The sequence below is a fragment of the Molothrus aeneus genome, chromosome 6 (genome assembly GCF_037042795.1).
Source record: "Molothrus aeneus isolate 106 chromosome 6, BPBGC_Maene_1.0, whole genome shotgun sequence".
Lineage (NCBI taxonomy): Eukaryota > Metazoa > Chordata > Aves > Passeriformes > Icteridae > Molothrus > Molothrus aeneus.
This window is the reverse complement of record NC_089651.1, coordinates 35,781,216-35,802,833: the sequence shown is the minus strand read 5'-3', so window position 1 is coordinate 35,802,833 and position 21,618 is coordinate 35,781,216. Positions and strand designations below refer to the sequence as shown.

At 35.7% G+C, this 21,618-nt stretch overlaps 1 protein-coding gene across 4 annotated transcripts in view; it reads left to right on the top strand.

Annotated features, from left to right (window-relative positions):
• Nucleotides 1-21,618, top strand: part of STRN3 (striatin 3) — a 60,698-nt gene that overhangs the window by 11,244 nt on the left and 27,836 nt on the right. For 3 of the 4 annotated variants that reach the window (XM_066552878.1, XM_066552877.1, XM_066552875.1), the window contains exons 2-7: nucleotides 8,186-8,289; nucleotides 14,881-14,954; nucleotides 15,579-15,660; nucleotides 15,945-16,124; nucleotides 16,589-16,721; nucleotides 17,826-17,967. In XM_066552878.1, the coding sequence (XP_066408975.1) occupies nucleotides 8,186-8,289; nucleotides 14,881-14,954; nucleotides 15,579-15,660; nucleotides 15,945-16,124; nucleotides 16,589-16,721; nucleotides 17,826-17,967 (715 nt within the window). The remainder of the gene's footprint in view (nucleotides 1-8,185; nucleotides 8,290-14,880; nucleotides 14,955-15,578; nucleotides 15,661-15,944; nucleotides 16,125-16,588; nucleotides 16,722-17,825; nucleotides 17,968-21,618) is intronic. The other variant, XM_066552876.1, reaches the window with a different exon arrangement.

Sequence of the window (21,618 nt, the reverse complement as noted above, 5' to 3'; positions counted from 1 at the left end):
TTCAAGTAAAGCCAGCTGATGAAATCCTTTTGGATTTCATTTAAGTTTTTGATTCTTTCTCTCAGAGGATCAAAAATGTCCAATGCACAGCTGGATAAACACATCATGCAATCGGTGATCACCTAACATCTTGTAAAAACTTTTTTTCTGTAAAAGGCATACGAACACCTTAAATTTTTATTTTATTGGAAAAACTGATGTGAAACAAATTAAAGTTCCATAGAAAGTCTGTTAAGAAAATAGATTGAGGTTTATTAGTTTTACTTTGTGACTTGAACTTCAGGAAGTTCTTTGGGGGAGGATACTTATATTGTCAGTCTGAATTGTAAAGAGAATTAGGTTAATTTGTGTTTGTTTGCAGAGCTTTCTTAAATTATTATTAGGAACATGACTACCTTACATCTTTGGAGCTTGCTTTGAAACATGTTTCATGGATTACTTAACCTGCTTAAGAAATGCAGTTGAAATATGGTGTTCAGACACTTCATAGAATAGTAAGTGCTTATAACTAGTAAGAATTACTTTTGCTGCCTATGTTTTACTTGGCTGTTTGATTATCTTGTGTGATGGCATTTGATATTTCAATGGAATGATTGTAATTCCTCAGTAGAATTATATTGATACTGATGAAAAAAACTTGGAGATAAAATTGATTGGGTTTTTTTGAAGTCAGAATGATCATTTGTGTCTGCTTAGATTATGTAGTGACTCCAAGCATTCCTGTTAGCTGTCAGTTGTATAAAGAAATAATGCCTGTTTAATGGCATTCAGATAAAATCTGGATCTCAGGTCTGATGTCTGATTTTGGGGAGAGCTGGTATGTAGGGACAGTGACTGTTATTCTGACATTGTGGCATAGAGCATTTTGATAGTTCTTTTAGAGTCTGTTGATGATAATGACCGGATTATTTTCACTTTTCCTCAAGTTAATGTTATAATTGAATGTTATAGACTAGAATGTGCTTTCAGGAAGATGAAGTTGTTTTACACCTTCCTAGGCAGGAGCTTACTTTTCTGAAGGAGTATCTCTGGGACTGAAATTGAAAATAAACACTAATTTATCAATTAAATGTGCTCATTGTTTGGTAAGTTTTAAACTGAAACAAAATATTATAAGCCTGTTCTTTCATGAAGAACACTACTACAAGAGTGGTCAATGAATGATAAACTCCCAAGGCACTTGCATTTGTTATTAAAAAAAAGTTGTATAATTTCCAGTTTTTAGAGTTGTACATTATGGTCCTTGAGGAGAACGCTACCAGTGTGTGAATCCATTGTTTTTAGTGCCTTCTACTTCTTTTGGACATGTGGTCTCTCTTATTTTCCCCCTCACATCCACTGGCTTCTCTGTACGGGATAAAAGTTTATGGACAGAGAGTTGGTTTGCTTTGTTTACAAACCAAGATGTTTAGAGGGTTGTTAGACTTTGAAAACACAATTATGAATTGTATGAGTTTTGTTACTGTACTGTTCTTAATACCACTTTGGTTAAGAGAGTGGTTGTAAAAATCCTAAGAAAAAATTATTCAGTGAAAAAATTCTCAGGAAGAGTGACAGAATGAAGGCAGTCATATGCGGAATGTGAGTTGTAACTTAGAAGTTTGACCCTAACACAGATGAGGATTTTCTCTGAGTTGGTTGAAGAAGCTGATTAAGCTTGGCAGTAGTGAAGAGGCAAACCTTTCAATGTGACTGATGTGGTGAGAGTTGGAAAGAGGAAGGACAGGTTAAGGAAAGGAGAAAGTTTTGTGAGCCTGGTCTTTCCCATACCCACTGCAGCCTGATGGGGACTTAGGAATGCGTAAATCCTCTTGTATGTCAGCTGTGTCATTAACCTCCTTAGACCTAGCTGGGTTTCTTGTTTCTGCTGCTCTTGTCCAAAAGTTGCTCCAGACATCACTTTTCTAGTGGTTAGGATTTGCTTTTAACAAGCTGTCAGAAACTGATCACTTGAGTTTTTGAAAAAAGTATAAATTGGGGAGCAAGAGATGATCATCAGCTCAAATGGAAAAGATCTGTAAAAGTGTAACCTTCAGGAAACATTTTAGCTTTGCTGCTCTTAAGTGTAGTAGTTTACTATCCCCATATTTACCTGACCCTTCATAAGGTTATGCAGAAAATTACTTTATTTAGTTGCAAATGTTGTTCAGATGTGCACTGCTGTTAACCAGTTGTTAAAATCTTTTTTTTTTTCCCACATCTTTTACCTGAGCTTATTTTATGAAGGGAAGATCTTCTGTTAATATATATGAGGTGTTGTTTCTATATTTTTTTTGTCTTCCAGTTATTTTTTATTCTACAGGGTCTTTAAGAGTATTATGTCTTTAAAACACGTACGATCCTGATGTTGCCATTGACATGTATTGTACTGTGCAACCTACTAGAGAGAGTATCTCAAGACTTTAATTTACAAAATAAAGATTTTTTTTTACATATATATATTTATTTATTTATGGTAGTCAAGGTCTCTTCTTTTAGTCCTCAATTGACAGTTTTAAGGATTAATTGCATTCACAATAAATATATAAACATAAGCAGATCTGTAAGAATGCACTAAAACTCATGCATTTAGTTGTTCTGAAGGAGTTGAAGTTTTAAACTGTGTTTGTTGAAAAATGAAGGTGAAGGCTTCTCTTATGTTCAGTTTCCCTTTTGTGAATGGGAACTGGAACTTTGATACATGCACAGATGTGTTCACTCTTAAATGAGAGTGAACTACTACTACTTCACTTTCAGCATAATAAACATCTAAAAATCATTATTAGATTAGTATTATTGTGTGATAAAATGTTCCTGTTGTTTTGAGGTTTGTGACCTGCCCTGTTAGGGTAAGCATACGCTTAATGTGTGCCCTGAGTAGTTTCAGTGTATTGCACTTCTTTCAAAATTACTGGCAGGCCTTTCCTACCTTCCTCCTGGAAGTCTGAATGGACTTTGGAAAAACAAAACAAGCAGTGCATAGCTGGAATTACTTCACATACAGTTGGGTTCTTTCAAAATAAATTTACAGATATTAAGAGTTAACAATGTTCAGAACTGAAATTGAAACAAGGTATTTTCTGAGTGTAGTCCTGTATTGGTATACTTATTAAATTTGATTGTTTGAATTGTATGGGAAAGTGTTAGTGTTTCAACAGTGGAAGAGAAGGGTTTTAATCAGTTTTCCATGCTTTACCATCCAGATTTCTTTTATGCCTGTTTTTCCCTTTAATACGTTTCACTAGGTTTGAGATGCTCAGCAAGTATTTTAAATACGGCATGTCAGAATTTATTAAGAAAATAGGACTATCAAATCCTATATGGCTATATAACCTTTAGGTTACATATGTAATTTTACCTTCCCAAAATGTTGTAATAACTTCCCTCTGTTTTCCTCAATGGCTTAGAGAAATACATTTGATCAATGTGAAGTTTGTCCAGCTTTTCTGGCAAGTTGAAGGAATAAAGTGCAATTTTAATGTGAATGCTACTATGCTTGGTGCTGTATGACATGTAGAAAATAATTCTGAAGTTTTAGGAGTTTCTTTCAAAATAAGAGGTGGGGGGAAATCCTCATTTTCTTTTCCTTTAAATTTTCATATATGAGTTTCCAAATGATATACAATATTAATAATTTAAAGTTATGTATAAGTAAGCTACTTAGTAAGCTACTTAGGTCTTCTGTTACACTTTGATCAAACAGTATAATTGCATACTAGGGATGTGGAGTATCAGTGAAATGTGATTTTAATTATTCCTATAATTTAAGGGAAAGTTTCTTGTTTGAGGTTTTAGAGTTTCTGTGGAAGACTGTTGACTATTTTGAGTATTGTCAGACTTCCTATTTAAAAGGAAATGATGAAACCCCTTTCAACTAGAAAATGCATGTATATCTTAAATGCAGCATGCTGTTAAAACAATACTAAGTTTGCGAAGTGTACAATATTACATGTTAGAATTTTTATTTGTTCCTTTCTTTATGTGCATTTTGTAGTTTTTTAACCCCAGATAATTCTTTGTCCTGGGATCCATACTGTTCAAGCAGCTATTCGGTAATTCTTTTTATCCTTGAATTCTATCTTGCCCAGTTTCAGGCATTATTTAATGCATCCTTGCACAAATACAAAGTATGTGTCACTCTAACTACTTCTCAAAGCTCCCTGAATTCTCTTTCATATTAAAGCTGAGCAAGTTGGTGTGGTGGTACTCTTACTTGCAGCTGAGGGCCAAGGTGTAGAGGGAGCCCAGAGTTGTTTAAATGTCAGTTTTGTAGAAACATAGTAGATCTCAGGGCTTTGTGAAAATACTGAAAATACAAAAATTTACAGGCTGGTAGAAGAGAAGGAACCTGCCCTGAAAATTAAAGCCTTGGTTAGGCTTTGAAGAATTGAAAATACAGTCCTTACCCGGATTGAAAACTGTTCTAACAGAATCTGTGCACAACTAAATCCAGCTGGATTTTTGTAAGCCATGAGTGGCAATATTTTTACTTACAGAACTATTACATGCTTTATAAAAGAATGTGGTTTTCTCCCCCTTAAGAAGTGTTCTTGCTAATACATTTTAAAAAATGCATTTTAATTGAATTTTCAATTCAGAAGAGTTAAGATTTGTGTTTGATTTTCATAGTCTCTCTGCTCATGTTTTTTAAACCTTAGAATGCAGGTTATGATATCATGGTCGGTTTAGGCTGAACTAAGACAATGTTGTCACTGAAAGGGGTTGTTACTTCAGTATCCTGTTTGCATCCCTTGTGCCAGGCTGAGTTACTCCCGTGGCTTTACAGACAGAGTAGGATCAGGAAACTGATGTAAGTCAGAACCAAGTAAAAAATAAACAGAATGATTTTCTCAGTAGACTCGATGTGTGTCAACACAAGCAGCTAAGTCAGCACAGTAGAAGGGACAGAAATAGGAGGTGGAGGAGGATTGGTCCTCTTGGTGTCAGCCTGAGGACTTTCAGATCAGTTGAAGGCAGTGGAAGGAATTCTGTTGTAACTGGGGAGGGTGGAGTGTGGGGTGGAAAGGTGAGTGAGAATTTGTTGTGTGCCATTTTATTTCCCAGTTTTTGTGCTTCAGTCTTAAGTCATCAGTATATTTACAAATCGTATCAAATTTATCTCTCCTGAGAACTGTTTCAAAGGAAATGAGTATGTAAGGATTGTGAAAGTTGTGTTATGTAGATATAATTTTTTGAGCATTTGTCTTGTGTATGGAACCTAAGTTCATCACCCCTGAGGGCAATTTGTTTACTTTGTGCTTTTATTGACCCTGAGATTTACTGCTTTTCAAAAAAGGATGTGTGTTAATTCATAAGGCCCATGGTCATGCAGTGTATCAGGTTTCACATTTGTCCTTTCTCAGTTCAAGACTGAAGGAAGCAAGTTGATTAATTTCTAGAGCGGAGTTTTGGTGATCTGATTCTTGGTTTTGTATTGAAGGTCTTGATGACTAAGTATACCTCAAGTCTAAATTGATTTTCCATGTTTCTAAAGAGTGAGCTCTTAACTTCTGCATAGCTAACTTCTGCTGTGTTTTAGCCATGTGATGGTTACAGTGAGAAAAAGTAAAAAATCCCCAAATCAGTCGAACATGTATACAAACAATTACAGAAAGCAATTCTGATAAAAGAAGTCCGGTAATATTGACAAAAATGTCAGAGCCTTAACTGCAAAGCATGTTCTTGTGTGGTAACCTTTCTGCTCAACCTATTGGACTCTGTAATTGTTATAAACACTATTGTATAGAAAAGTGGTTCTTGGGCTCTTTTTGTAAAGCAAATCTTTGGGGGTTTATTATATTTTTTTAGGTTTTATTTTTATATCATTATTCTGTACTAGATTAATTCTCAAGATCATGTAGCTCGTTAAGTTATCTGGTTGAAAAGTATGAGATCTGGGCAATACTGTCAAGTATGGAGACTTGATTTTGTGTGGCCAGGTACTCCAGAAGCGTTTCCATAAGGAAAAAGTTGGGCTGTGAGCATTTAGGAAGCAGATGCCTCCCTCTGTGTAGGTTACAAGTACATTATTTTCCTCTCTTGAGGTTGAAATAAGGGTCAACATTTGCAGCTAAGATTTGTCAAAATCTTTTTGTCAGTTATAAAAGGGTGCTGGCCAATGGATGATAAGTAAAGAGGAGAAGCCCATCACTTACAGAAGACCTTAATTTTGGAAAGAGTTGAGAACTGCATTCAAGTCAAAGGGCATAGGAGCTTTCATAACCCTCATTAGAGAACTACCAGAGTAGTTCTGAGGTTTTTTTTGTAGATGTAGTCTGTGGGCAGCCAGTAACTCCCAAGTGTTTGTAGTATGCTGTTGTGCAAATGTGCAGGTAACATTTTTTTAAAAAACCCCCACATTTGTAACTCTTTTATGTGTGCTGTGGAGCAACTGTGCATTGACTAGTGAAAATTGGGATAGTATTTTAGGCTTGTGAAATTGGTCAGTTCTGCCCTAAGTACTAGAGGAGTGGAACTTACGGGTAATTGTAGTTTTCTGCAGAAGGCTGTTAATTTTCTTTTTGATTAGAATAATTTTTGGAGTGTGTTTTGGAATCTAGCATAGTTGCAGTTGAGTATAGTTGGGTTTGTTGAGTTTGCTGATTCTGGATCTTGTTCTCTACCTTTTATCTTTACATATTTGTGCAAACAGTACCATCTGTTTGGGTACATTTGTGGTTTTTTGGTGTCAAGTTGGTGTTGTTTCCTCCCCAGTCCCTCCTCTCTTGCAATACACTTTGGTTCCTTACTTTTTCTCACCAAATGCCCGTGGTTAGTTGAGTGTTTTCATGACAGACTTTTAACTGCAATACTCTTAACTGCCTTGTTCTCACCAGGATTTTAATTGATTAAATCAGGAGTTAACTTATGCAAAGTAAAGAAACATGTTTTAATTTGGTTCACCATTGAGCACAAGGCCAGAGTGGCTAAAATCAGGGGTTCATCTGTGAAGTCTTACACGGCGATATCACTTGGGCTCAGAAAAGGAGCCGTGCAGAATGCATCAATGCTGTCACCCTGGTTAGCCTGAAGGCTGTAACCACTGAGTAATGAAAATGTGCAACCACGCCCTTTACAAAAATCTTCTCATATAGATTGGGTGCCGATCCTAGCACTTCCTCCCTCCTCCCCATGCCTCCTGGGGTAATGAAATGGTGGTGTTCTTGAGCTCAGTAGAGCAGTGTGGTCTCTACTTTACTCCTTAGTCTAAATCCCTTCTCCAAGAAATTTTATGTTGAATCTAGTACGGAATTAGCTATTCAATGACTTCAGTCAATTTAAAGTCATAGAGAGGACAAATGAGTTTGTAATGATGTTTCTGTGATGATGGCAAATCCACTAATGTCATTAACTGTTTAAATCTTGTGTTCCCATCTACTAATTCACTTGTCTTCCCTAGGATTTTGGCTTGCAAAAATCAAAACACAAGTCCTTTCACTTTGTAGTGAAGAGACTACTTTTTTCCTTGACAAACTTACTATGTTTATTTTTCAACTATAATTTTTTGCACTAGTTGAGATGGCTTATATGTTCTGCTGAATTTATTATCTTCTACTAGGTTAGCAGGCAAGTAGGAGTTTTCCTTGCTTCTTTTTATGTTAGGTGGGTAGTATGACTGACGCTTTGAAATAAAGAAATCGTTATTTTTCTTCATATAGAGCAGCACACTAAACCCAAATGTCCCTTGATAGTCTAAAATTCAGCTGTTTTCAGTGCTAATAAAATGTGAATCCATAAAATAGTTGTTTCCTGTGTAATGGATTTATAAGTTCTGTATTTGAATTTAGGTAATAATTTTTTAATCTGTTCAGTATAGTGGCATTAAAAGGTGAATTGCTAGTTGCAGTGTACCTAATTTAATATGGCTTTTGGTTTGGAAGAAAATGTATAATAGAACTTATGCTAAAAATGCTCAAAGGACATGTGTGTGTATATATCAAAATGTTCCATATGGTTGCCATTTCTGCCTTCTTGTAGAGTTACTACACAGGCTTTAATACCGGTTCATCTTGAAAAGAAAATAATACTCAGTCTAGGGTAGAAATACTTCTGTTGTTATTGACTTGCTGAAATAATTAATAAAATACAGGTTTTTTTCTTTTTCTTTCTTCCTTCTTATTTTCTTCCTTGTGTGACAGACTTTGTTGCTTTATTTTGGGTACCAAAGGGAATAAAATATGTTTTTGCTTTTTTTGTGTGTTTTCAGGCTCGGATAGCATTTTTACAAGGGGAGAGAAAGGGCCAAGAAAATTTGAAGAAAGATTTAGTGAGAAGAATAAAAATGTTGGAATATGCATTAAAACAAGAAAGGTAGGTATACAAATGGTTTAGTTTTTCTCTGACCTGAAAAACTTCATAGACTAAGATGAATTCCCTTCCATTAAGTGAAATGCCTTATTATTGTGATTTACTTTATGTAAACTTACCTTTAAGTTGATTGTCTTCACCCTGTGTTTGCTAACAACTTAGTGTCTTCTCTAATAAAAAGTTGCATAATTTGCAAAATGTTTGTACTTCTGTCTTAAATAGACAAATGGGACAGTTTCCCTTCTCTGGGTTCAAGTTATGGTATACTGAGTAAGAGTGAACATACCCAAAGGGTTCATACCTTATTACTATACCTTCATCTGTGCTTTAGTTGTATTAAATTGGAAAGGATGAAAAATACTGCTCTCTTAATCCTTTTCAACTATGTTGTATGTGTTGCACGATGAAAACTATATTTTGTGAAGGACCAAAATCCTTTAAAAATTGTTTTTTTCATTTTGTAGTTGTTTTTGGTTTTTTTTTTTTCATGTGGTAGATGCTTGCATATTTAGCCTCAGCGGGTGTGTTTTCTGTAGCACTGATTTCCTGCTTAAAAAAATTAAAATTCCATTCAGTCTGTACAGGCTAATGTCCTTCAAACCTACCTTCTTTGTTGCCTGGTTATTTCATTTGACCAAAACTGGTAGTTAATTTTGTGAAATCACTTGGGAAATAATCTTGTCAAGTGCCTATACTTTCACTAGAGGACTCAGTTTTTATTTTTAATTTTAACTTGCTTCTAAAAAGTAGCTGAGTCCAATGGTGAAACACCTTGACAGGCAACAAAATTTGTAGTCTTTATTTGTGTACTTTGGTTTTGGGGGAACATTCCTGTCAGAGTAAACTTAAAATTTTGTAGCAAAATGTGGTGAGATTTCACCTGCCTATTTTTAAGTTAGTTGTCCAAGTGTAAGTATGTCTAAATATATTTTACTTTATGGATCAGTGTTATCAGTAAGGGACTAGTACAGAAATAAGTTTCAGTTGTTTTCCTATTAAAACCGAATGTTTTGGCAAGATAGCTTTGTTCTTCTGTGTGAAGTGTCCAGGATAGAGGTGCTATTAGAATAAGATCCCAGTGTTACCGGATGGAACGTGCCTGGGCTCCTCTGTCCCTTGCTGCCTGACCAGAGGTGGCAGCTGAGGTGGTTTCACCTCAGAGACACCTTTGGCTGGCTGTATGTTGCAGCTGGCACTTGGAACAAGTCCAGGCAAGCAGGAACTCAGTTTTACTTCTGGTGGAAAGGCTTTAGGCGATGGTGAAGGAGAAAAGGAGACCCTCTGCTGGAGGGTTTAATCCAGAGTTCTATTCCAGGGTCACAGACATCTGAATCTTGTAACGGCTCCAACAGAATGAGCACCGCGTGGTGCCAGGGTCCTTTTAAGCCCGGGGACAGGGGGAGGGGAAGGGGGTAGGTGTGCCACCCACTAGGTAAGAGGGGGGGAAGGCTCAGGGGACAAATGTCACTTGGCTAGGCCAATGACCCCAGGGTTGAGGCGCATCTTTTGAACTTCGCCAGTCAGAGATGCCCTTGATGGAATGTTAAGATTGATGGACAGCACTTAGCAAGGGGGCAAAGGCGGGGGGGAAAGGGAGAAGGTATTGGCACACCTGAGAAACTGGGATAGCTGAAACAGGATATTGCTTCACACTGCAGCAAGGTGCTTCAGAAAACATTGTATATTCATACAGAAAGCCACATCAGCACATCATATATTTTCTGGTGAAGTAATAGGCATAAAGGACCTATTACTTCATTCAGCCCTGTCCTCTTAATAAAAAGTAACTCAAGGCTTCCAGACAGTATATGGCTAAAAGTTGCATTGTCATATCAATATCTTCAGGTAATGTACAAGTCACTCTGGTTTCAAGGCAGATGAAAGGTATGCAGGTCTTGGGGTGTAACTAACACTGAGCATATAATCAAAGAAATAATATGCCATTATGGTAGATGCAGGTGTTTTGCATGTAAGTAACTTTCTGAAGTTGAAGGAAAAGGTTTTGCGTATTTTGGCAGGAATGAACTGTGTGCTGTGTAGGGACTTTCTGCAAATGTACACCGTAAAGCAGTGAGAATTGCCCACTTATTGAGATGAATCAGGCACTTAATTTCACCTGCAGCGTGAAGGCATCCTATAACAGGATGCACAATTTCAAGTTGAATGGCATTGGTGAAACCTCGTTCCTTTCCTGAAATGAAGCTGCCCTTATAGTCTTCCCACAAAATTCTGAAATTCATTTGATGGCTAAGAAACTTGTAAACATATACACCAGAAGAATAACAGCAGGAACATACTATTTGCTTTAGTTCTTGTAGATAGTGGGTGCAATCCAGCCCTCTAGTAGGTTTTAAGAGGAAGATCCTGGCATAAGTTTCAGCCATAATTCTCATGAAGATTGCTAGAAGTAGGAATTGAAGCTTGAGTTGACTGGTGAATGTGTGGGAGGCAACGAGGAAGCTACAAATGCTCAGTAGTTTGAGGGGATCTAACTGTGAAGGTATGATGGATTGAGTAATTGAAAGCAAGCAGGTACTGACTTGCCAGTAAATCATCCAAGAATTATGTTATGTTGGTTTCTTGCTTGTTGCACTTGACATTCAGGATAATGGATGTTATTTTTTTGTCATTGTTCCCCTGAAGAATCACAACTAAAGAAAATAGTCCAGCTCCAAAGCAAAATAAATTCTGAGAATTTCAGACCTGAAGATTGTTGACAGCAAATTTTGGTGTTGCACCTGATTCCCCCGACCCTTTTTCTTCTTTTCTTGTTGCTAATTCCCTGATGCCATCAAAAAGTTTCATGCAAGGAAATACCAGTTAGGAGTCAGGAACAAACTCATTCAGACAACTGTTGTGATTTTTCAGAAAAAGCTTATGAGGCAGAACATCAGTGTGTAAGATTAAGTAAAATGCAGTAGTTGTTACAAAGTAGTTTGATATTTCTAGTATTTATCTCTAAGTATGTGTAATACTTTTTTAGACAAGTAAAATGTTATTATTTTAGTGTCCTTAAATGCTTTGATAGTTGATGATTTTTTAGTAATAAAATTAGGTCCTATGCAGTTACATGCATGGGGTTTCTTGGTTTGTATCTAGTGTGTATTCTTTTATTGTGCTTTGCAGACCCAGGCAGATGTTGTCTGTTGTGTGCTCTGAGCCACTCTGAGCTTTGTTAGCATAGTGTTGTGCTTAAATTAATGAGACTTGCTGAAATGATAAAGCTGTGGCTCTTTTTTGGCTTTGTGGGCTTTGGACTGGGCTAACTTACACCCTTCCAACTGAGTGGTGTGATTCAACAGTTAAATAGCAGGAAGCAGTTAAATCAAGTTAGGGTGTTGTTTCTTCATCTCTTTTTTACTCATGGAAACCTAGCCTTAGATAAGTCAATTCTCCAAAGATTGAAACATTGCACCTTGTAGAATTCAGTTGCTCTGTGTTGTGGAGGAGTATTGTCAGTGACTTGTCAATGACATTGTAGCTTGTTAGTGTTTTTTAAGATATTTAGTAATGCCCCCATCAGGGAAAGGAATAGATGTGCAAATACATAGTTGATTGGAATTTAATAAGGTTAAATTTTTGCTGTGAAATTGAAGTTGTGATGTGAAAGACAACTGGTCTCATTGCATGTAGCAATATTTTCTCTTATTTATAGTGGCTAGTCATTGGTATAATTCTAGATCAGATACATCATTATCTCTGCTAATGAATAGTTAAAGTAGAATTTTAATTAATGTTTTGAAATTGTAACTCCAAAATGGAACAACTGCTCCTAAATAGTATGTCACAGCTCTAAATTGAAGAAATTTAGGTTGGCTTTTCAATTATAGTGCTTTATTGGCTTCACTTATGAATTGAGTAAAAAATATTTTGTCAACTTTATTTGACTTGAATTATTTTCATTTTGGTTTTTAGGGTTGCTGGGGTTTTTTACCCCCCCAAATTGACAGTACTTTATAGGGCATATAAATTGTAGTATGTACTTGTAAAGCCCCAGACTAGCTTGACAAGTTTCTTAAAGGGGTTTGGGTTTTTTTAATATCCTGAGGCAGGTGAATGAGAAAATGTGACAAAGTTCTCAGGAGATTGAACAGCAAGCTTTAGAAAATAATGGCAAATTTTAAACCAAACATTCAATCAAGAAAAAACATTTCACAAGGGATTGACTTAGCAAACTCTAGCCCATCCAATTTCAAGTTAACCAGACATGCTTCAGTTGTCTTGAGCCAATAATCATTTTCTCCAGTCTCACTGTGCGTCTCATATTTGGGAAGCTTGGTGGAACATTGCCCTATTACAAAGTTTTGTCTCTCAGTTTAAAGAGAGCACCTGAGGTAGACAGTATAACTAGTGCAGGGATGAGCTATGAACATATTCATAAATAATTGAAAAATATGATTCTGTTTAGTTGGCAGTTGGATTCAGGTCACAAAAAGTCTTCAGGAGCTTTACAATTTTTCAGTTGCAGTGTGATTGCCATGAAATGAGGGATTTTATCTTACTGAAAAGGGTCAATAGTGCCATCTACTGACAGTTTGTTAATGAGACTGCCTAATTGCAATTTTAGCAGAAGTTTTTGTAATCTTTAAGAAAATCCTTGCCATCAAATAAATAAGGTGCCATTGAGTACCAACTTATACTTTCAGTTTGAAAACACTTGCAGTAGTGGCTCAGGCATTGGAGAAGGGTGTTTGGAAATCCTTGATTTTGTCCAGCACGTGTTCCATTATGTGTCTTTGTTTGAGAAGTTTCATATTCAAGAATAGTTTTTATGATGGATGGAAGCTAAGTGTTGTTCAGTTTATTCTTAAAGCTTTGGTCAAATGTTTCATTTGGAGTGATAACAACTATATTGCTTAGAGGGCTTCATCAAAATATGGCTGCTAATGTTTTTGTGGACATTTTTCACTTTGGCTCTAGTGCAGAACACCTAGAGCTCTGTACGATGAGATTTTGAGTATTTTTGCAAAGGATCTAGGAGGTAAAAGTCGAACTGTCAAAGATCAGTGATGAAGTTTGAGCATTCCAGTATATAGGCATAGGTAGTTTGGATGAGATTCCTGGTTGTAAAGGGAGCTGAAGACATTTTGATAGACAACTTGGGTAGAGGATAAGATTTTGAAGGCTTATGTATACTTTCATGGAAATAGTATCACCAAGACCAGTATTTTACAAAGTGATGGTGTTTGGGCAATTGATGGGGGTGGTGGGATGGACACAGACACCCGTGGAAAGAATAGTCTTAATTAAAGTTGAGGCAGATGTAAGGGGATACATTTGATAAAACAATAAGCATATTACTCATTTGGCTTTAGCAACAGGCAAAAATAAGCAAGGTAATACATCTAATCATTACTATATGAGACTAGTGATTGAGGAGGATACATCACCAATTGCCTAAACACTTCACTGTTATCCAGAGTCATAGTCCTTGTGCAGTGAGGACCTGGAGAAGCCTTCCCGGCAATTGGGAAGATTCTAATGTCGTATGTGTCTGCTTATAGGTGAGGTCTCATGTTTGCCCAAAAACAGGTCCAGCTTTTATAGGCCCAAATCAACAAGTCCAAGTGACTTGTTAGCCTTTTTTGCAGAAATAATCTGGTTCTGATGGCATGCTTCCAGGCTAGCCAGGGCCAGATCCCAGGCCCTGGCTGGGAGGCTTTTTGCCTAAAATATTCCACTAACAAGTCTCTAGGGATAGTCTGGGAGGATTTCTCCTACTAACAAGCCCTTAGGACATGAGTTAGGAGAATCTCTTAATATATCTTACACAAGATTATACAGACATCTCTTCAGCAGCCAGTTTGGCATTAAGAACAACTAATATAAATATTTTGATCATCTATTTTTAACTAAAGAAGCTTGATGGTATTAATTGCATCATGCTCAAGATTCATCATGTAAGTCAGCTCAGGCCTAGGCCTGCTGTTCAGGCCTTGGCATATCAGATGGAGAAGGAGAGATTAGGGTTAGTGAATCAGAGATCAGAAGATGGGAAGGACTGAGGTGCTTTTGCATAGGAGGACTAAGAAGAAATCAGAAGCTAAGCCTCCTGTCAATGAGGAGGAGAAAACCCAGAAGAGAATACAGGTGGTGAGAGAAACAATCACTCTAACATGGCTCTTCTGAGGGATAGGTATCATAAGCAAAGATATGATAGAGCAGGAGCAGGAGACAAATTGAAGCGGAAATCAAAAGTGGCAGATAGGCAGGAACCCCAAATCGGTTCATTCATTGTAGTGTGATTGGCTACCTATGACAGTGGTACAAGTGGAAAAATTATTTCTTCTAAGTTCTTGAACCTGCTGGCTTTTGAAAGATTCTCTTATTAGATGATACACAGGAAAAATCCCACGTTCTTGGAGAACACACTAAACTCTTGTCTGTAAGTTACTTGATAATTGTGAGTAATTGTCAAAATACTGTGTTCTTGAAAGACTAGAAATAATTGCTTGATGCAAGAATTATCACAACAGTTCTAGCTGGACTAATTGTACTATGTTGGTATGGTTGCTTTAAATGGGAACGGTAGGATGTTTTGAGTTGATCAAAGTCTTGTCTACTAATTTGATAAACATCTGCATACTTTTTCAGGGCAAAATATCATAAATTAAAATATGGCACAGAATTGAACCAAGGTGACTTGAAAATGCCAACTTTTGAATCAGGTAACTTTTTTACAATAAATTTTTGTCTGTTTAATTTATTGCAGCTTTCTTCTCTGCACCCCTCTCATAGGTCTGTTATAGGGAATATGTCTAGGGAAGTTATGGGGTAAATGGTGTAAATATTTTTTAATCTGAAAATCAAAATCAATTGACTTTTTTTTTTTTAGAAGCTGTGAATGTTTTTATCTTAAATCAAGGAAAAGACTCCAAAGAAGAAAAAAATAAGCTATCCTAACTGCTTTTCTGGAGTGCATCTGATTTTGTAGTTGTAAATATCAAGTTGATGATGCCAGTTTTGTTCTTCAAAGTATTGCAGATGGAAGAAAGCATTTCTCCTAATAATGCTGGGCTCTTTAATAAGTTGAATAGCATTTGACTTCTTTTGAAATGTTGGTCTTTGGGCCTGTATTTGTATAGAGTGCCTTAAAATTGTGGTCTACAGATTTATATGCTACCTGCTCCCTTTTTCCCTCCCCATTCTGTTTTCCAAGTACCACATTTTGGGTACATTTATACCCAGTTGAAACTAGAGATCATGATGCATATTTCTGACTTGATGGGAATTTTTGTTTGTGTCTAAAGGCAGTATAAATTAGGTGCTAATTATGGCACTGTGTTTTTCAGAAGATACCAAAGATACAGAGGTTCCTGCAGTACCTCAGAATAGCCAATTGACCTGGAAGCAAGGCAGACAGTTACTGCGACAGTAAGTAGCGTTGTTGGATGTTGGTGTATTCATACTCTTTCTCGCAGTTTGAGGAGCTCTATGAAACATAACTGAGGTAGGCAAATAGTGATTTGTTCTTCAGGACCTCAGAGTCCTGAGCTTTAAGCAGTACAGAGTAAGGTTTTCCATGTGAGAGGGATTGCGAAACTTATTTTTCCTTAAATGATACAACAATGACATTCATTTTTAGCAGTGAATACTGAGTTTCCTTTTTCATCAAATCTGCTTTCCTCTTTCTTTCTTTCTTCTCTTAACATAACTAGGTATCTTCAGGAAGTAGGTTATACAGATACAATATTGGATGTACGCTCCCAGCGGGTAAGGTCTTTGCTTGGGCTCTCCAATTCAGAACCAAATGGTTCAGTAGAGACAAAGAACTTAGAACAGATCCTGAATGGGGGTGAATCTCCTTCGTCAAAACAAAAGGGACAGGAAATCAAAAGGTAAGTGAAGAGATAAGAAATGCATAAAGCTTGATTTGGTTAGTCATTGATGCGTACTGGTCAGTTCACATTGAACTTTTGGCTGGAGAGCCTGTGAGCACCTGTGAGTGTAGCTCACCACAATTATGAACTTAACTGAAATTGATTGTACATAAGAACATATATGGTTATTACATAGATACAGGTATGCCATACTAACATGACATGCAGGAAAATTGTGTGTTGATGTTAAATTATGTAAGGTAATCACTTTGGAGTCGTTATTTTAAGGAAGGAGTCTATTGAATGGTGCTTTTGTAATAAGGACTTAAGCAGATGTAGCAACTTCTTCATTCAGCCATTTCTTGTTTTGCTGGTTTTTAAGTTATTAAGCTGTCAGGTAGCAATCTTTTTTAATCTGGTTAAGCTTCTAAATCTCTTCAGCAAGTAAAATGGATTCTCTCTTAATGTTTTTATTTATATAGGAATTCTGGTGATGTTCTTGAAACATTCAATTTCTTAGAAAATGCAGATGATAGTGATGAAGAAGAGGAGAATGACATGATAGAAGATATTGCGGAAGGAAAAGAAAAGCATCGGATAAATAAGAAACACAAAGTAAATTTTTTTCTTCTTTTTATTATAGATCTGAAATTCCCTTTCAAAAGGAATTTTTTCTCTAGAGATGATAGAAATATGTAATGTCAAAGTATTTGTTGCACTATTGTTATCAGAGTGGATTATATGCAGATGCATTACTAGTAGATGTGGTGGTTTACTTAATATATTACATTGCAAACTTCAAAGCAACTAACCAGGCTGTTTGCAAATAGGAATGCTGCATTGGATTTTCCTGAATAGTTGGTAGTGTGAGCTTGGCTTGATGCAAGCCTTAAATCTCCCAAACTGATTTGTCAGGAAGGGGTTTTCACCATACCTTGGACTTCTAGTAAAGAGATTATTCAAGCATTAAGTTGAATCCCTTTTTTCTATTAAAAGTCTGGTAATAGGATTATCAAGTAAGTCTCTAAGCATATATGAAGATCTTACACTCACTTTTTGACTTTTGACAAAGCTTTTATTTAATAGAAAACAAAAGAATCATTTATAGTTATCTTTATAAAAATGATCTCTTTCTGCAAAAGTAAGAACATTTTGCAGATAACCTCATGTGGAAAATTTCTTGAACTGAACAATAAAATAAAACTTTTCACTGATGCCTTAGCATCAGCAGAGAGTTTGTTTGTTTGTTTAAGGTGAAGATATGGTTAGAAATAGTAAAAAGAGAGTTTTCCTAAAATGTTCTATATTCCAAGCTTATGCTTAACACTAAAATGGAGCTGGAAAGCAAAAAGAAGGAAAGGCTTCTGGACCAGGAGAAAGCATAGTTCATAAGCTCTCTCTGCAGAGCTATTGATAGGGCAAGAAAATCAACCAAGTTTTCTAATTCTTGTGTTAAATAAAAATTGAAGGCTGGGATTTTTGTTGCTAAAGCTAGTGTCAGTGTTCTTTTTATTTCCTAACATTCAGCAGACTGCACTGTTCTCTTTTTTGTTTTGATAGGCCAACTGAGATCACAGTTTCTTCTTCTGCATTTTAAATTGAAAAATGTTTTCACTTGCAACAAATTACTCAGTGAGAATAGCCTATATATCTTCTAACCTAAATGACTAGAAAATCTGTTTATGATTTAAATGCAGGAAAATATTTATCTTCTTGCAGATTGGTAATGAAGGTTTAGCTGCTGACCTTACAGATGACCCTGATACTGAAGAAGCTTTGAAAGAATTTGACTTTTTAGTGACAGCTGAAGATGGTGAGGGAGCTGGAGAAGCTCGAAGTTCAGGAGATGGAACAGAGTGGGGTAAGACATTAATAAAAGCATTTAAATATAAAGGAAAACTTGTTCATGGTACTTCTTAAGAGTTTTGTAATACTTACTAAAATGGTGTGGATGTGTGGATGAATGTGATGATAAAACATTGATGATTAGAAAATGATATATTGTATGGTGAAACTCTCATATACATGTTGTTGTAGCTGTAAGTACAATTGTAGTACATTTCTTTCAGGTTTTGTTTCTGATTTCAAAAGTAAGAGGAGAATATTTTCTTTGTTAGGTAAAAAAGGCTAGGATTCTGAATGTTTTTATACCTGGATTAAATTTGCTTTCAAATACAGTTTTCTTTTTTTTTGTATTTGTTTCTTATCGGGACCTTCAAACCTTTGTACCTAAGTTAAATTAATTTCTTTGGTGTACTTAAAAAATGGACCATTTTTTTATTTTTCCGACTGAGATTTTTAGACGTTGTTGCTAATATGGCTTGTATTAGTAAAATTAAAAAAACAAAACAAAACCTTTTCTAATAGCCCAACTTCTTATTAGTAACTTGATGGGAAACAAAATATGTTGAGTCAGTAATTTCTGCAACCTACAGGTTTCAAAAGAGGAGATTGAAAGGAGAAAATTTGTATAGGAAAAAGAATAGTGATCCAAATAATGGATATCTGCCTTTAAATGGGAAATCGACTATGAATGAAAAAAGCCCCAAACTGCCATTAGGTTGTGTTGTTTGAGCATTTTGTGTGACAATGAACTCATACTTCAATAAACATCCCAATGAGCAAAGAAAATATAAAGATTTACAAAAATTAAGTAATGGCCCATCTTCCAGGAAAATAATACAGTCTTGATTTTGAAGGTAACAAGGATTTGAAAGCATTCTTTCCTAAAAACTAGTATCAAAGGATTAGTCACCTTTACTTTTAAAACTCAGTCTTATTTCTAGTTGGAAGATGAAGCTGAGCAAGCTGTTACATTTAGTTTTGGTAATAACTGTCTATTTTTAGTATCATTTTAGTTGCTCGTTGTTGTTCCCTTTTGAATTTGATGTTATTTGAACAGTTTCTTGATGATCTTTTCATTTAGGCATACAGGCAGATCTCTTGGTAAAAGATGTCTCATAGCACCTGAAGCAAGAGTTTTTGACTTTGCTTGCAACATCCCTTCAAATATATAGTGATGTAGAAAGTTGTGGTTCTACTATTAGTCTTACTATTGTATATAAAAGGCAAGATAGTTTGATACTGTAATTCATGCAGTCAAAGATTTATCCAGACTGCTGAAACCTCCTGTTGGAACTAGCTTGTCCATTGAAATTCCAAGTCACTGTTTCCAAGGATTACTTTGCAGTGTGTTCTGTGTCTGGCATTTTCTCAAGTAGTTACCCAGTTTTCAGGTCTGTTTTAAAATTGACCCACCATGCTTTTCATACAGCTGTTTGAATGCTTATTACATTTTTGATAAACACATAGCACAGTAAGGCTGAGCAGTTTAGGAGTTTGTACACACTTGTGACAGCTGATTTAACTGCAGCAATCCCATTGCTACCAAAAAACTTGTATCTGAGGCAAGAAAGTGGGAAGGAGGAAATAAAACATGAAACTAAGTTTATCTTTCAAAGTATGTTCTCAGTTTTGTTGTATGAAGACAATTTTCATAAGTTTTTTGTATATTTTGTAACTTACTATTTAAATCAGTCAAAGACATGCCTACAAATGTAATAGTAATATTTTTTTCATATTTTTTTTAGTACAGATGTTCTTTCCTTAAATGGGCATTTAAGGATACAGTCCATCAGATCTTGGGATTGTGTTACTTTCTAAAGATCAGTGTAAATATGACAAGACTTCTCTGTTAACTATCACAAATAGCATTTTAAATGCTGTCCCACTTAAATGCTTTCAAAAATAAAATAATACAGTGCCTAAACCAAGTTATTTTAGTTATTTTAAACTCTATGAAACTTGTTACTTCAAATATCAGGTCCATCCAGTTAGTTATTTATGTTGAGGGGAAACTTAATTTAAATGAATTATGTACTATTACTTCCTAAACAATTGCATCAGTCATGAACTTAAATATTTCAGTTTAAATCCATCTTTTTCTTCATAATGTAGGAGTTGCTCTGTTCTGCTTTCATAGTTTTTTCTTTCTTCCTGTTTTTGTTTTCCTGTCATTAGCCTCCTTCTATCTCTTCGTACCTTTGCAAACATTTAAGCATTCTGAAAAAAAAGTTAATATTTACTTCTCTAATTAGTAATAATGCTTTTGTTTTGTATCTGGAAAGCATCTGATGTTTAGGCTCTAAATATATTGCCTAGTTTTGCTTTAGTAATATTTACAATATGTAATTGGAGAGTATTATCTGAAGGTCCAACTTTCAGTATCCTAAAATATTTCAACGCCAAATTTGATAGTTACATTTTTGCTGTTGATGACTTCTTCTAACCTGTCACTGAGTGTTTGGAAGTCTGGATTGCTTTTATTTTCTGCTGTATTACAGCTTTTTATGAAGACATATTTTATTAAGTGCCTTAACATTCTTTGAGTGTTAAATTAATTCCAAACATTGTGATTTAAAGTGTTCTGTCATGGAGCATGTTTTACTTAGGAACAGCTTTTCTTCAAAATAGTGAAAGATGAAGAAGTTCAAGCAGTGTTAAATGAAGAGTCAAAGTGATGTGACATACTAAAAAAATATGTACAGTTTTAAATTAAAAAAAAATCCTTCTGGTGATTTTAGTATGAAGAAAAAAATGCATTTATAACTGCAGTTTGCTTAAGCAAACAGCAATATATACATATTGTTATATATTGTGCTACACATTGCAGATGTCACTTATTACGAGGTCTCTTTATTCTGCTTATGGTTTCACGTGTTCATCACTGGCTTTCTCTTCCTCATGAAACACAAAAGTTCTCTTTACAGATGGACCATAAGTCAGAGAATGACTGAGAGAATTTGCCCAGAATTCTGGATGGCAGTGTATGACTGAAATTCACAGTCTCTTGGGCCATCTTCAAAAAACTTCTAAAAAATAGAATAATTTAAAGCTGGCCTTTCTCCACTCAGTTATATAGATCAATGGACATCCAGGGTCCTCTGTGCTGTCCTGTATCAGTTTAGTGCAAGGAAGGTCACTCTTGGGAACAATGGCAGAGGTCTTCTAGTTACATGGCTCTGTTCTGAAATAGCCTAATATATCTAGGCATGCTGGAGAGAAACACTGCTGGGTTTTCCTAAAAATCTTGTTTGAAATTCATTTCACAGCCTACCCAGTTAATCCGAGTTTGTTTTATCTAGTTTTCTATGTGCAGCCTACATTTTTGCAGCCAACAGTGTTGGTTTTGAATATTTATGTCTGCAGGCTTGTGCTTCTCTTGATTGAATGAGCCCAGTTCCTTCAAATTCTTTGTCTTTATATTCAGTGCCCTATTTGTTTTGCACTCTACAGACATTTTCTAAACTTCCAGTGTAGAACACAGACTGAACATGTTACTTTAATTTTGTCATTACCTGCACTGTCCCAGTTTAATGCACTGCACCTTTTAAAATGTACCAAAATGGCATTTTTTAGAATAGCTCTACATTGATGTTAGATGTGATCATCTTCTGGTTCAGTTTATTTCCCTAATTCTTCTCTGCAATGCTGCAACCTAGCTGATTATTTT